The 17,475-nt window shown below is 41.0% G+C and overlaps 1 protein-coding gene across 2 annotated transcripts in view; it reads left to right on the top strand.

The window, feature by feature from the left end:
* Window positions 1–17,475, top strand: part of CDH23 (cadherin related 23) — a 1,628,602-nt gene that overhangs the window by 690,509 nt on the left and 920,618 nt on the right. For both annotated transcript variants that reach the window (XM_082268007.1, XM_082268006.1), the window contains exon 11: window positions 3,293–3,481. In XM_082268007.1, coding sequence (XP_082124133.1) covers window positions 3,293–3,481 — 189 coding nt within the window. The remainder of the gene's footprint in view (window positions 1–3,292; window positions 3,482–17,475) is intronic.

The following is a 17,475-nucleotide window of genomic DNA, read 5'->3' as shown; positions in this document are numbered from 1 at the left end:
GCAGGGATGACACGCCTCCTCCGGAAGTGACGAGCGGGGCCGGTGCAGGGCATTGTGGGACCGAAGAGGACGCAGAAGAAGACGCGCTAGCTTCAGCTGCCCACACCTGAGATGGCAGCGCTGGACAAGACATTTTCAAGGTAAGTATTTCTTCTAAAAGGTAAGTGCAACCTGGGACAGTTCAGAGGCTATCCATTATGAAATGTACTAGCCCTGACTGTCCCGGGGGTATTTTTATTGAAAAATTGTTTCCGAGGCTGGAACTCTGCTTTAACAAATGAAGTTTACAAACTTTAAAATGATTCAGATTAATAGGAGTAGGCTAGAAATAATTGAAATAAAATGTGGAAATGATTATATGAGCTAACAGTTTGACCACAGATACCCTTTAACGTATGCAACCACTGCGGCATTTTAGATTTAAAAGATATTCAGCCCTCCAGTTAGTTATATTTATAGAGTATGTTTGCCTATAGTTTTATAATGTTCTTGCTAAATTAGAAATACCTAAATATATCTAAAAATGTTTTTTTTTATTCCAGTGCAAAATGTGATTATGTCCTTTTTAAATGTAAATAACATTTAAATCAACTGGGGTCTTTTATAACATGTTCTGTACCAGGGAAAAGGTACATTTTATTTTCTGACTCTGGTTTACAGCCTAGGACATTTTGAGTGAGCAGTGAAGCATGAACCCACTCTGTCACCAGCCCACTTGTACTGTAAAGACCATTTCAGCTCTGCTCTCTATCCGGTCGCAGGTTTTTAATTAAAATCAATAGGAGTCTGCTCTGTTTGTTAGAAACACTCTGAGCTGTGCTGTGCATTGGCACTATGGAGCTAGCTACAAATCAGATGCTGCTTAGCAGCCACATTGATTGGGTAGGTCCCAGGCTGTGCCAAAGGTGTACCGATCATTTTTCAGTTTTAGAAGGGGCACCAGTCTTGTAGGGCTAGAAAGTGACACATAATTACAGTACTTGACCTCTGATAAGATTCGCTCAATACTCTATTATCATCATAGTGGTACTTGAAGTGAACAGGTCTTTAGTTTTCTCCCTTTAATTGGAATGGGGAACAATACGGAAGTGCATCTCCAAGAATGAGACAGAACATGCACCATTGTGACAGAAAGCAACACGAGCATCCTCCCGAAGACCTTTTCCTGATGAAGTTGTCACTGCCAAGTCCTGTCTACGCAAAGACCAGTTTGTCAGTTCAACAGCAGGAACAATGGCCTTTTGCTGCTTTTTTATAATGGATATGAACAGTATATATTTTATTAGACAGAGAAGATTGACTGTTGTCCATGTGTGTTCTCATGAAAATGTAATATCCTCCTGAATGTAGTTATAGAAAATATTACTTCTAGGAACTAATGATGCAGGACATGAAAAATCATCTGCAGCATTACTTGTTATGATAAATTGTTAAATAGATATGAGTTAATTTACTGGCAGGTATATTTTTCTTTGATCATGTAGATCATTTTATTAATGTTTTATTAATGTAGGTAGAGTTGAAGAATATTTGTTGTAAGCTTTAGGGGGAATAAGGAAACTTTTATAAACCAAAAACAAAAGGTTCCCCTTTGTGTTTCATATTTTCTTTCCTAAAAAGGAAGTATGGATAAAACTTAAATTGTACCATAATGAATTTTGGAAAACGAAAATGATAATACATGCAGAGATGGCCACTAATCAGGCATCACCTTAAAAAAATAAATAAATAAAATAATAACCAAGTAGTGGTTAGCCAATGCAAAACAGATATGTCACTTCTGAAGAGATGCCAACACAAGTTAAACTTTATACATTTTTAAAACACAAGAAAGGCACACAAGTCTTTGCATTACCTAAGGTACCATTTTATATATATATATATATATATATATATATATATATATATATATATATATATATAAGAAAATACAATATACTCACAAACCTACATATTATTGCCTTTATTTTATCATTGTCTTGCAATGGAATATATTATAGTTGTATCAGACCATGCTGCTCCTTTGGAGTATAGTAGGTTAAGGGGTAGAGTATGAATGAAAGAACATAAGCAGGGCACACTACCCTTGTGCATTACCTAAGGTACCATTTATTTGAATATATAAACAAAATGCAATATACTCACAAACCCAGTTTAGTATCAGGCTCAAATACATAAAGAGAAACAAACTCTCAACAAAAGACTCAAGCCACAATTCTGGATAAATATATAAGGTGATATTGCGCTACAATAAGGTGCTAATAGAAAAGATTGCTGTTCTATTCGAACAACACAAATGCTGTGCGGTGCAAATAGCAAAAATTACTGTGCTGTGCTAAGGTGCAATAATTTAAAGGGTGTCCATATGACTCCTTCACATAAAACACTTAAATAACATGTCAAAATCAACTTCTGGATAGGCATCAGCGTCAGCGATATCACAAAGCAGGTTCAGATGCTCACTCGTTTTTATGGGTAGAGCTCTGAAGAAGAGGGTATGCTCCTTGAAACATGTTAGAGTCTGGTTCTGCTTTGCATTGTTGGCTGATGCCTTCCTAGAATTGTGGCTCGAGTCTCGTGGAGTTTGTTATGCTTTATGTATTTAAGCCTGATACCCAACTGAGTTTGTGAGTATGTTGCATTCTGTTTATTCAAATAAATGTACAAGGGTGGTTTGTCCTTTTTGTGTTCTTTCATCCATACTCTACTTCTTGACCTACTATACTCCAAAGCAGCAGCATGGTCTGGTACAACTATAATATATACTATTGCAAGATAATTATACAATAAAGGTAATGATATGTAGGTTTGTGAGTATATTGTATTCATTTTATATATAAAAACATATGGTACCTTAAGTAATGCACACGGCTTGCGTGCCTTTCTTGGGTTCTTTCAGCCAGTTTTCAGAATCCCCTTTATCTAAAAAGGGGTGCAAAGCCTGACATGCCCCTGAATTACCATATATTGCTGAAGCTAGCAGGCAAGGCTTGCACTTTTTATTTTTTTTTATATCTAAATTGACACCTAACACAAAGTGTAGTACTCATCACAGGGAGATTGTACAAACTCCATTCTGATGAGTGACCTGGCTGAGATTCAAACCAAGGACCCCTGTGCTGGACAACATGAGTGGTATGTACAAAGCCACTTAACTGCATGGCATTTGCTTAGGCCTCTCAATCCAACCTTGACTTTAGTTTGTGTACAATATTTCACAATTATATACACAAACATATAACTAACATATAAATATGGTTTCATTAACATGAATTTATATACTTTCTCTAAGGCAACGGAACAGCTGGATGATCGAACCCTTTCTGATGCTACAGTGACAACAACATTCAACATTCTGGTGATTGATATCAATGACAATGCCCCACAATTTAATAGCTCAGAGTACTCTGTCAGCATTCCAGAACTGGCCCAGCTGGGTTTTGCATTGCCTCTGTATATTGAAGTTCAGGATAAAGATGAGGTAAGTGATGTGTAACTGTCTTTGTTTTTTTTTATTCTCCATAGACTTACATTCTCTATTACAGTACAGTATAGTCTAGCTGTATTATAGTATAGTCTAGTATAGTTGTACTATACTTCATTGGAGCAGCTGTGACATTAGGAGTTTACCATACATACTACGGGGAAAACTACAAAATGCTTTGGCTACATCATAGTTATTAACACAAGTGCACTTTGCAGTGGCCTGTGCACTCTTCTTATTGCAAACATTTCCTTATTTGCAAATGTTAGCTACAGACAACAATATGTTAGTGGAATTTAATAATTTTTTGCTAATTATGAGCACCCTGTTCAACAAAAGAAAAGAAAGAAAGGACAGAAAATATCCAGTAACATCAGTAGTGGCAATATATAAGTGTAATCCTAAATAAAAAGTTAACTTCTCTTTGTACCTACTAGTGACCTCAGGGTACAGCTTCCAGTCATTTGTCCTTGTATGTACAATCTAACCTGTGGGCCTACATTTAGGAAGTGCTAAAGTATGTGGCCTTCCTAGAGGTTTATACTGATGAATGCTCCTCTTTAAATGTTTTTTGACTTGACGATATTTCATCATTATAATGTTAACTCTATTGCCTAACCTAAGACCAGCTGGAAAATGTAAAGCAAAGGATGAGTCAAACAAGTCGTGTTCAGCCAGTTTTCACAGCATAGCTTTCTTTGACTTCAGCTGATTTATACTGCTGCACATGATTGAACAGGGTTATGTTGTGTTTGTGCATGGATGCATGGATAAGCAGACAAACATGCTTGTAAATTCATAAACCAAAATAGGAGAATTTCCTTCTGACGGTGCCAGAGGCTGAGATTTGAGATCCCTTAGCCTCAAACAAACACAAACAGAGCCATTTTACTTGCAAATATCTTACTGTCCTTTCTGTCCTGATAAGTCTGAGGCAAATGCCCTTTTTTCCTCCGTCATTTAAATGTTCAGAACAATTGTTTTTATTATACAAGACTGGTTTTCTTATTTTTTTTGGTATTAAAGTAGTTGTTAAGCCAATTAGTAAACTACAGGCAATCCCCTCTATTAGAACACATCCTATGCTCCAGTGTCTGTGCTTTGTAAAAAATATGCCCATTTTTACCTAATTTCATAGTGCTGCTCGGCACTCACATGACTCCTCACTGCTCCCTCTCCCAATCTTACAGCTACCATGGGAGGGGAAGAGAATCCCCTGCTGACATCAGCCGGGAAGGAGGGGTGGAGAGGAGGAGAGAGCCGGGACATAAGCCGGAGAGGAGGGGAGCAGCGAGGAGTCACGTGTGCGCCAAGGAGCGCTATTAAATAAGGTGGTAATGAGCATATTTTTTACAAAGCACAGACGCTGGAGCATAGGACACTTTCTAACAGAAGGGATTGCATGTAGTTTATACAGTCATTTCAGCAGCAGGAGGGGAGGAGTAGCACTGTCACTAGCTGACAGGCAGAGGGGAGGGGGGAGATGACGGGGGAGAGCAGAGAGGAGAACTGTGAATGAATGAGGTACGTAAACTGACCACAGTGTCAGGGTTCAGCAGCCATGATAAACCGTGGTCAGAACATGCTTTAAAGTAACAGGATCCAATTTTTTCTTTTATTTAGGGTTACAAACACTTTAACTTTACTTAATATGTGTAAAGTCACACTCATTCATTTATTTTGTGGGGAAGGCTCTTTTCTTGCCCGGTTTGTCATCATTGGGGTGATTTCTCATTTGTTTGTCTAGTGACTACACAGGAAATGGGGGGAATGGAGGCAGCAATAGACATGTAACACAGGTCCTAAACTTTCCTACTCTACAGTAAAAGTGCTGTTATTGCTGCCTATAGCTGGTGCACCTGAAAATATTGATTTTCAGATTGATTTTAAACCAGACTTTGTTGGCTTAAAGTGAAACTTTACCCATAAAAACTTGCTTCTTGCTGGAGGCTGCCCTTTTGCTGAAGCCAAGAGCCACCAAATAGCAGTAAATCATAAAGTGGAACTAAACCCATTGATTTAACGGTTTCAAAAACAGTTACATTCCCGGAATGTCGGGATTGCTAACTGTCACATTTGCTTGTGTCCTTAACCAAACTGTCATACCATCAAATGACCGGTGTAAAAACTGATCACATGTTCAGCACCATGGCAGTTGCATTTTAAACAGAAGCAGCGTCTTTGGCTTTAAAGGATAGGAGGGTTTAATTCTTCTTAAAGGCAGTCAAAAACTCAGCAGTGCCTAAAAATGCCTAAAATGGAGAGCAACTGAGTATGTGCAGATCAGGGTGAAACAGAGTATTACTAGATTTTAAACAGTATAGATACTTATTTTTAATGTTTTACAGAGCTATACCTGCAAATGGGCCACCTGAAGCTCTCTGGGCTGAGACAGAGCTTTCAGAGCCCCTCTCTCCTCTATGGGAGATTGGGTGAAAACGGACCGCCTGTCTGTTTTCATCTGATCTTATCAGATCCGATCCTCAAAACGGATGGAATTTAGGTTTTCCATCTGTCTGGATTTCATGGACAGGATCAGATCGGATAGATTATGTGAAAGGGGTCTAAATCAACCCCTTTGTGGTATAGCTGCAGTCATTCGTTATTGCAAGATCAACATTTTATTTTATATATAGATTTTTATCTGGAGGTTATTCTAGTGATGTTAATTCACCTGTGAGTTCTGAATACCCTGTGCAACAAAAAAATAAAATATTACATTAGGGATAAGCTTCGACGTAAGTTCAACTCAAACATTGAATGTTTGCTCGTTCGTCGAATGACGAACAAATGGGCTTCTTCACGGGAACTTCGAGTTCCCGCATTATCATAGACTCTGACTTCTGAATTCCAATAAATCACCTGCTGGCCGGGGGATTCGAACCCACATCCCTCTCATTGCAATCCCTCTCATTACTTGACGGTAGCTGGTAGAATACCAGGCCTGCAATTGCGAGGTTGTGGGTTTGATTCCCTTGGCCAGCGAGTGATTTATAAATGGAATTCTATAGTTAATAATACATTGCTGGCAGGGATGGATCAGTCACCCGAAAAATAGAAAAAAGAAAAAAGAAGCTCCTGCTTCTACGGACGCTTCCCGTGCTCTGAGCTGTTTTGATTTTGACAGAACTTTAATAGGGATCTGATGTCACAAGCTGCCCCACAATGCACTGCTCAGGTACAGTGAATAAATTACTGATGTCATGTAACTTATTCACTGCACCTGAGCAGTGCATTGTGGGGCGGCTCATGACATCAGGTCCCTATAAAAGAGCTGTCAAAATCAAGACAGCTCAGCGTTCGGGAAGCATCTGTAGAAGCCGGAGCGTCTTTTTTTTTTCTATTTTTCGGGCAGGCGCGTGACAAATCATCGGGGTACACTATTTTTTTATTTTTTAATAAAGGACTTTTCCAAAACTGGCTTTTGTCTTCATTTTTTTGTACACTTCTTTGGAGAATGGGTAGGGGTACCATGTACCTGATATCCATTCACATAAGGGGGGCAGAATCTGGGGATCCCCTTGTTAAAGGGGGCTTCCAGATTCCGATAAGCCTCCCCCCCGCACACCCCCACAACCACAGCCCATGGTTGTCGGGAAGAGACCTCTGTCCCCATCAATATGGGGGCAAGGTGCTTTGGGGTGGGGGGGCACCTTATAACTAAAATTGCACACTGTGCTGTCCAGTCTTACATGTTACTGTGGGGTTGACTTACTAAAGCTGGAGCATGCAAAATCTTGTGCAGCTCTGCATATAAACCAATCAGCTTCCGGGTTTTATTATCAAAGCTTAATTGAACAAGCTGGAGTTAGAAGCAGATTGACTACCATGCACAGCTGCACCAGTTTTTTTGCTCTCCAATTTTAGTAAATCAAATCTGCAGTCTCATATCATACAGTCTACTGTACTGTACATGAACCATATATTTTTAGAGGTTTAGAAGTGTGGTTAAAAGTTAGATTGTAGGGACCAGTAGGCCATAGACTAATGTGAATTGTTCTCTGTAATGTGCTGGTTCTTTATAAAGAAATAACACCAATGTTAACCCTAACTAGGGTATTGCTTAGCCCATAGCCCCAACCTGAGCTAAGATGTGTAATCAACATTGATGTTTTTATGTTATTTGATGTCAGTTTAGGTAGGTTCAGGTTTTCATGAACCTACCATAGGCAGACTGGAGATGATCAAAGGCCTCTTTTACATGAGCAGCCAGGGGGGCAGTAAAAACAGGTGGTTGAGCTACTGTTTGATCACTCTCTGACTGCTCACCTAAAAGGTACAATTCAGCCAGAAGGGGCTGTACAATGCAACAGCCATTGTCAACGGCTGCAACTGCAAGTCCTATTAAAAATTGTTGTTTAACACAAAAAAAAAAGGCTTTCAGGGGGAGGCAGGATCACCTCCTGAACATCTAACACTAAAGCAGAACTATTGGTGAGGCCTTTAATATATACTGAAAGAGGAGAAATAATGGCTCTTGCCCCATGACAGTTTGATTCAATTGAATATCAATGAATGACATTAAAATTGGCAGTTGTGATAACAAATTCATTCAAAAACACCAATTGATATTAAACTGATGTTTGCTCTCACCACCTTCTTTGGTAGAGAGTTCAAAATGACCCCCCACCCCTGTACTTTTGTCTAGTGTAAACTACATGTGAGCCACACATCAGATGAGTTGCTTCAGTCCTATACCAAATGAGATCTCTTTCAATGCAATTTGGGTTGTGTCTATATTGCATTTTTGCAGTTTGAACATGCTACTTTTTTCAGCATGTTTTTTTATTTATTTTTTCTCGAGAAAATTATATTGTCTTTTTATATTCCGAACAAGCTAGGTAATTTTTAAATTACTGGCATCTTACTGAAAACACTTCAAGCAGTGTTGTTCTCATATTTCATGTAGGTCCTACACCTGGTCTCCTATACGCATTTTTTTTTATTTTTATATCAATTCATCTTTATTTTCTATTTTCCAATATACAAAATACAATACAAAAACAGCATAGACCTTTACATATAAATTACATTTTTACTTTCCCATTCCCCCAGGTCCCCCCCCCGTGTCAATGTTAAGATACACCCATTGCAAAAACAAACATTCTCAATCTGAGGTATTGACCCCGGAGTTTCAATCCAAGCTTGTCACATCCTTTCACATCTATTTCTACTTCCCTTCCTTACACAGGCCAATTTTTCTCTTATTATTGTGATATTAAGACTCCTTAACCATTCTTTTATGGATGACAGTTTAGAACTTTTCTTTTATGGATGGCGGCCCTGTGAGTCTACTCCACTACATTGCACCATCAGAGACCTTTTTGTGATCACAACATCTATACCATATATCGCTTGTAAACCACTGGGAGCATCTAAGTGTTATACTTTTTAATAAAATTATACCAATGATGGTTTTACGCTATGAGGAGTTTTTTTTTTTTTTGGGGCATCCATGCATATTGACCTAATTGAGATCTGGCGAGATGGTGAAAGCTATAGTGAGACTCTTCTATGGCTTATTTTCTTTCCTGTATGAGTCTTCACCGCTGGTAGTAGAGTCCATTGGTTCCGGTAAGCGCTCCTGACTCTTCTTTGGTGACGGTTGCACTCAGGGTGTCTTGTTTCCAGTTTCAGAACACGGGCTTCTCTTAGAAATGGACTTTAATGTAGAGCACTTTTTTTGCTGCTGACTGATGAACTTACCCCTTTGTTCTTCACCTTTTACACCTGAAGTGATTTTTATTTTTGCACTTGCATTGGTTTTGCTATCATGGTTATTTTGCACAATATTTTAACTGTACTTTGTTGATTATTTGCACATTTAATACACATATGCAGACAGTTATTTTTACATGAAATGTTATATGTGGCCCTTTAATGGTCACACTCTAGGTTGGCAGTAATTTTTGCCATGGATTTAGCATTGCACTTTTTCCATTTATTCATTATATTACAACATTGTTGCGTTGCAGTTCCTGCAGCTTTGCGTGTATGACATTGGCGCAGTAATTCTTTATATCTAGTGGTTTAGAACTTATACATTTCCCAGTGATCACCTTTCTAGCTTGATAGAGACATGTCAACAATGCCATCTGTTAAGCTGCCGATCCCACCCTCTGCTCCATATACCTATATGCATTTTTTTCAATTCTACTCATTGTCTTCTGTAGGCAGATTCAGTTTGTAGCTTGGGGATTCCAATATGTTTGTTGCCCATCTAATTAACTTTGATCCAGCGTCACTCCACTATAATATTATGAGAGTGTTCCAGATCAAGGTGGAAAGTGGTAAATGCAGACAGAATTGTGCAGAGATCATTTTCTGTCAACAGTGTATTTTATTTATTTGTCAGGCTCAATATGCTAACAGTGATTTACCTTAGGTAGACTAGAAGCAATGGAATATTATGTGACATGCTGTGTACACAAGAGAACAAAAAACAACTGTTAGACAATTTGGTGACAATTTCATTTATATCATTGACACTCATGTGAACCCCTAGAATTTCCTGACTCTTTATGTAAGGTAATCCCCAGTAGAAGGGTTTAATTTTTTGTTATTTTTGTAAGGGCCATTTTATTAGATGTAAATGTTTCAAAAAATTATAACTGATGTAAAATGTATTAGTAATTCATGGGATTTACCTAAACCTATGCACTAAAACATTAGGAGTCTCTAAAAATTGCATGATTACAAAACATTGTAAAGTTCAGTAAAACAATTATTTTACTAAGGCCCTTTTCATACTACACGTAGCATTCCTGCTCGTGATTTTGGTAGCATGATTGACAGTGGGACATTTGTCGTTCCAGATGGAAGGGGGTAAAAGTGGCCAATATTGTAGTGGTTAAGAGGATTGTCGCTCCAAAAAAAGCTCAGGGATAAAACTTTGACCCTGAGCCAGGAGCAATTTTGCACATCAATCACCGCAAAACGGCACCACACTTGGAGTGCCACTCAAGATGAATGCGCCCAAATACACATTGTATGTTTTATCAGGATTTGGAACCGCAGGCATAATTGCTGTGATTCTGCCCACAATTTCAAATAACCCATATGTGAACAGGGCCTTATGGTTTGCAAAACACATTTTTTTAGCATTAACAAATACACATGTATTAAGGGGTAATAAAGATAATGACCCACACCTTGGGTAGTCACCTAAGTGTGAAGACAGCGCCGCGCCTTCTAAGTGCAGCAAGACATTTATTGAAGTATGTGCAGCAGTATTACACTCACATTTAGTCGGTGAATAAGATGCAGTTAGTAAAGTAATGTTGATCATCAGGAGCATCACTGGAGCGGGTCCTAGTGGTGGAGGCAGTGGATACCGGTGAGAGCGGCAGGGGGTTCCTCCGTGTGTACAGGGATGGCCTCGGTGGTGTCCGTGGGCTCCTCGTCAACTGGTGGAACGCTGGCACTCGTGGGTCCTGGGATCCTGAAGTCACTCCTGGCGGTGATGCGGGATGCTACGGCGACGCGTTATCGGAGCATACGCTCCTTCCTCAGGCCGTGGATGCACCATGTTTGGACAGGGCATTTATGCAGTGATAAGGACGGTGGCTCAGGGGAGGCAAAAAGCATGGCTTGAAAGGCTTGACTATGCAGGCACACGAGGCCGGCATAATCAATAAACATAAACTGGCATTTTTCAATAAGGATTTTTTTGCCACACCATATTTTTACCACATTCCCAAGATTCACAAAAATTCCACCAACCCCCCTGGCAGGCCCATAGTAGCCGCCATGGACAGCCTTACCAGCCCCTTCTCCCAATACGTTGACCAATTCCTCCAACCCCTAGCCCAAAACCTCCCAGCATACATCAGAGACGGAGTGTACCTCCTTGAACAACTCTCCCACTACTCCTGGGAATCATCCTACATGTGGGCATCCCTTGATGTCAACTCTCTATATACCTCCATCCCCCATGACATAGGCCTCAGAGCCGTTACCCACTTCCTCATGGACGATCCCACCATCAACCCTCAACAAGCCAACTTCATCAGCAAAGCCACAGAATTCTGCCTCCAAAAAAACTAATTTGAATTCAATGGTGAGTTTTTCCTCCAGGTCAATGGCACAGCTATGGGGGCTAATTTTGCCCCCAGCTATGCCAACCTCACCATGGGTTATTGGGAAACCAACCACATTTGGCACAATAATCCATTCGCTGCCAACATCATCTACTACGGTCGATACATAGATGACATCATTGTCATCTGGGACGGCCCCGAGCCTCTCTTCCAACTGTTCGTCAACCACTGCAATAACAACACTTACAACCTCTCATTCACCTCAGTATGCGACCCCACTGAACTCGCCTTTTTAGACCTCCTATTATACCACCAAGACAAACACATATTGGCCAAGAATTACACCAAGCCCACTGCGGGCAATTCTTTCCTACACTTCCAAAGCTGCCACCACCCAAGATGGATCTCAAATATCCCCAAAAGCCAATTCTGCCGACTCAGAAGAAATTGCACCAAAGAACATGACTACACCGAACAGAGCGGCCTGCTAACCCAAAAATTTGTTGAAAAAGGTTACCCCCAACCCCTCATCAATGAAGCTTACTCCCAGTACACAAACATCCCTGCCCCCACCCCCAAAGATGCACCCACAACACAGCCCATACGCTTCACCACCCAATTTCATGTCAAATTTCGCAGAATGGAACAGATCCTCACCAAACACTGGCCCATCCTATTGGAAGATCCCCACCTAAAATCCACCATCCCCCCAAAGCCTAAGGTATCCTACCGAAAGGCCAGAAGCATCAAAACTCTTGTAGCACCGAGCAAACTAAAACAAGAACAAAAAACCCCCACAGCCACCCTATGCCTCATCCCGCTTGTTGGGATGTATCAATGCCGCAAAGCCCTTTGCCTCACCTGCAAGCACATACAACATGGACAAAAACAATTCAACGTAAAAGGCAAAACATACACCATCAAACACTTCCACAACTGCTCATCCGAATACGTGATCTACTGCTTCACCTGCCCTTGTGGCCAGTTCTATGTAGGGAGAACCATCCGGACCCTAAGAAAGCGGTTTGGCGAACACCGCCGCCTAGTCGAGGCCGGAAAAGACAAACATAGTGTGCCCAGACATTTTGCCGAACACCATGAGAAATCGTCCACAGGTCTGCGTGTCTGGGTCATCGAGTCCATCCCCAACTCATTCCCACAAACTGAACGTTACAAGCGACTTTGTCGCAGAGAAACGTTCTGGATCTACACACTTGACACCCTCGCGCCTGGAGGCCTTAACGAGGAAATAGAAACCAACACCTTACTGTAATGCTTCTCCATGCACCCCACCCACCTTCTTTCCACACCCCCCACTAAACCCCCCCCCCGGATTAAAACGCCCGTGAAAACAAAAAACCCCCACAACCCTTCCCTCCCCCCCAAACAACCACAACCAAAACCATCCCCAGCCATACCCCCCCCCCCCCATCGCCTGTTGCAAAAGTTCGGATTTGATATTTATTGATTTGTGCGTTTTTTTTTTTTTAAGACAACACACCACCCTTCCAATCCCCCCCCCCTGGATCAAACTGCCCGTGAAAACAAAAACCCCCACAACCCCCCCCCCCCCAAAACAGCTACAACCAAAACCATCCCCAGTTATTGTACATGCGTTTTTTTTTTTTTTTTTTTTTACATCACATCTTCCCCTCCTCCACCCCCCCCCCAACACCCTACATGTCCTTCCCCTCCCCCCCCCCAATATGTCCCCGTGCCCAAACCATGTACCCTATTCTTATCCCATAGCACCATACATACAGCAACACATATCCGTGACACTTATACACATAATTCCCCCAAACCCCCCCCCTCTCTTGTCATCTCCATCCCTCCCAGTGAAAAAAACCCCCAAAACAAACCCCCCCCCCTTTTCAGTTTTCAACTACGGTCCTATTACACTAAAGTTTCCCACATGGTCTGTTATTCCCCTCCCCATGCATTTAACCACATCAGTTTGTGTACCCACACACCCCACCTAGTGGCCAAACACCGATATTCCACCTATTGCAGACTTTCAAGCCATGCTTTTTGCCTCCCCTGAGCCACCGTCCTTATCACTGCATAAATGCCCTGTCCAAACATGGTGCATCCACGGCCTGAGGAAGGAGCGCATGCTCCGATAACGCGTCGCCGTAGCATCCCGCATCACCGCCAGGAGTGACTTCAGGATCCCAGGACCCACGAGTGCCAGCGTTCCACCAGTTGACGAGGAGCCCACGGACACCACCGAGGCCATCCCTGTACACACGGAGGAACCCCCTGCCGCTCTCACCGGGATCCACTGCCTCCACCACCAGGACCCGCTCCAGTGATGCTCCTGATGATCAACATTACTTTACTAACTGCATCTTATTCACCGACTAAATGTGAGTGTAATACTGCTGCACATACTTCAATAAATGTCTTGCTGCACTTAGAAGGCGCTGCGCTGTCTTCCCTCTTGTCTCCCCCCAGAGATCTCTTCTGTCTCTTCCGCCGGCAGCCGCTACAGTGGACAGCTACCCCCCATCCCTGGTGTTTCCCTTCTCCCTTCTCCCCCTCCCCCGGGTCCCCAGGACCAGACCTTTTTTTTTTTTTTTTTTTTTTTTGAGACCTCTTCTTGCGCCAATTCACCACCAAACCATAGTCACCTAAGTGTGCATCTGCAGGGAAAAGAAGCCTTTAACCTCCTGAGCTCCTGCACCTAGACAACCCTAATGGACCAAAGCAATTTTTACATTCCTAATAGAGGCCATTGACATTAGCCAAACTTTTTTGACCAGACAAAGTTTAGAAATTTTGTTATGCATCCAATTACTTGACAAATGCAGCCTTCATTTGGTAATTTTTACTTTAAGTACACTAAATATATAGTTTTTTTAAATAGGCAAAGCAATTTACATAAATGCAAAATGAAAAACATAGATCTCTGTCCTGGAACCATTTAGGACTCTGTACTGGGAGCAATTCTGTTTAACTTGTTCATAAATTAAATAGAGGTTGGAATAAATAATAAAATCTTAGTGTTTGCCGACAATACAAAATACAATAATTTCACAACACGAGATAGCAACTTTACACGAAGACCTCGATAAAATAGAGGGGTGGCCAGCTATATGACAATTGAGGTTCAAGGTTGGAAAATGGGAGCTAAAAATATGTTTCACGCTAGCAAGAGACCCTTTGGGGCAATCAAGGATGAAAAAGGATCTGGGGGTCCTAGTAAATGACAGACTCAGCAATAGCATGCAACACCAAGCTGCAGCAAGCAAGGCTAGCAGACTATTAAATGTATTAAAAAGGGAATTTTTTTATGAGATAAAACTATAATTCTGCAACTTCACAAAACTCTGGATCGGTCACATCTTGAGTATACTGCCTAGTTCTGGTCATCAATCCTCAAGAAGGATGTGCTGGAACTGGAGAGAGCCCAAAGAAAGACAACAAAGCTAATACTGGGCTGGAGGGCCTCAGTTATGAGGAACAATTACAAACATTGAACAAATTCTCCTTAGAGAAACAATACTTAATAGGGGATATGATCGCGATGTACAAATCCTTAAACGGGGACTCTTGGATCTATAAAAAAGACACACGGCCACACAAGTAAGTTGGACAAAAACAGTTCAATCATAAACTGCATAAGGGGATTTTATTTATGTTTGAGTAGCAAGGATGTGGAACTCCCATCCACAGTTGTTGGTGTCAGCTGAGAGTGTAGATACATTCAAAAGACTTTTAGATATGTTGGAAAACAGCAGGCACACATGTGCTCAACCTCAGATTTTTGCCCCCACCCGCCCCCAATAGCAAGTCTAAATGAAGCCTTAGTTATAAATAGGTCTCAACTTGTTCTGAAAGTACATTCTCCAAAAATGATCAGCTAGATGCTCATGGACACCTCAGTAATTCCAACTATCGCAGGCCTTGTTTCTTACAATGCCTTGAAAAAGTATTTGTAATCTTCCACCTTTTTTAAAACCAAAAAGTAAATGTATTTTATTGGGATTTTATGTGATAGACCAGCACAGAGTGGCACATAATTGTAAAGTGGAAGGAAAATGATAAATGGTTTTAATTTTTTTTTACAAATATCTGAAAAGTGTGGTGTGCATTTGTATTCAGCCCCCTTTACTCTGATACCCCAAACCAAACTAAAGTCTAGTGGAACCAATTGCCTTCAGAAGTCACCGAATTATAATAATTTAATCTCAGTTTATATACAGCTGTTCTGTGAAGCACTCAAGAGTCTTGTTAGAGAACCTTAGTGAACAAACAGCAACATGAAGGTCAAGGAACACACAAGACAGGTAAGAGGTAAGATTGTGGAGAAGTTTAAAGCAGGGTTCGATTATAAATAATATCCCAAGCTTTGAACATCTCATGGAGCACTGTTTAATCCATCATCCGAAAATGGAAAGAGTATGGCACAATTGCAAACCTACCAAGACATGGCCATCCACCTAAACTGAGAGGCCGAGCAAGGAGAGAATTATTCATAGAAGCAGCCAAGAGGCCCATGGTAACTCTGGAAGAGCTGCGGAGATCCACAGCTCAGGTGGGAGATTCTTGTCCACAGGACAACTATTAGTCGTGCACTCCACAAATCTGGCCTTTATGGAAGAGTGGCAAGAAGAAAGCCATTATTGAAAGAAAGCCATAAGAAGTCCCGTTTGCCCAAAGCCACATGGGGGACACAGCAAACATGTGGAAAAAGGTGCTCTGGTCAAATGGGACCAAACTTGAACTTTCTGGCCTAAAAGGAAAATGCTATGTGTGGCCGAAAACTAGCACTGCACATCACTCTGGACACACCATCCCCAGTGTGAAACATGGTGGTGGCATCATCATGTTGTGGGGATGCTTTTCTTCAGCAGGGACAAGGAAGCTGATCAGAGTTGATGGGAATATGGATGGAGCCAAATACAGGGCAATCTTAGAACAAAACCTGTTAGAGTCTGCAAAAGACTTGATACTGGGGCAGAGATTCACCTTCAGCAGGACAACGACCCTAAACATACAGCCAGAGCTACAATATAATGGTTTAGATCAATGCATATTCATGTGTTAGAATGGCCCATTTACAGTCCAGACCTTAATCCAATTGAAAATTTGTGATAAGACTTGAAAATTGCTGTTTACAGATGCTCTCCGTCCAATCTGACAGAGCTTGAGCTATTTTGCAAAGAAGAATGGGTAAAAATAACACTTTCTAGATGTCCAAAGCTGGTAGAGACATCCCATCCCCCTTGCAGCTGTAATTGAGCAAAAGTTGGTTCTACAAAGTATTGACTCTGAATACAAATTCACGCCACACTTTTCAGATATTTATTTGGAAAACATTTGGAAAACCATTTATCATTTTCACAAAAAGGAGTAAGTATTAATTGGAAACTCACTCACCCAGCACTTGCCTTAAAAAGGTTAAAATGAACTAATAGTAGCAGCTGCTATATACTGGAATCTAATTGAATAAAGGTGTGAACGTAGCTCTCAATGGGGCATCTTAATCACACTAGCAGCGCTAAGATACATTTCTTAACCACTTAAGCCCCGGAAGATTTTACCCCCATTCCGACCAGGGGGTATTTTGCGATTCGGCACTGCGTGACTTTAACGGACAATTGCGCGGTCGTGCGACGCTGTACCTAAACAAATTTGGCGTCCTTTTTTTCCCACAAACAGAGCTTTCTTTTGGTGGTATTTGATCACCTGTGCGATTTTTTTTGATCACGCGCTATAAACAAAAAAAGAGCGTCAATTTTGCAAAAATAGCAATATTTTTCACATTTTTTTATATGAAATTCCCCCCAAAAAAATTTAAAAATCAAAATCTTTTAACATTTTCAGCCAATTTGTTTTATGCTACCTATGTTTGGTAAAAAAAATCGCAAAAAGCGTATTTTGATTGGTTTGCGCAAAAGTTATCGCGTTTACTAACAAAGGGAAAGATTTTTGTCATTTTTGTTG

The sequence above is a fragment of the Pelophylax lessonae genome (assembly GCF_965119305.1).
Source record: "Pelophylax lessonae genome assembly, chromosome: 9".
Lineage (NCBI taxonomy): Eukaryota > Metazoa > Chordata > Amphibia > Anura > Ranidae > Pelophylax > Pelophylax lessonae.
The sequence above is the reverse complement of the archived record's forward strand: the minus strand, read 5'-3'. Positions and strand labels throughout refer to the sequence as shown.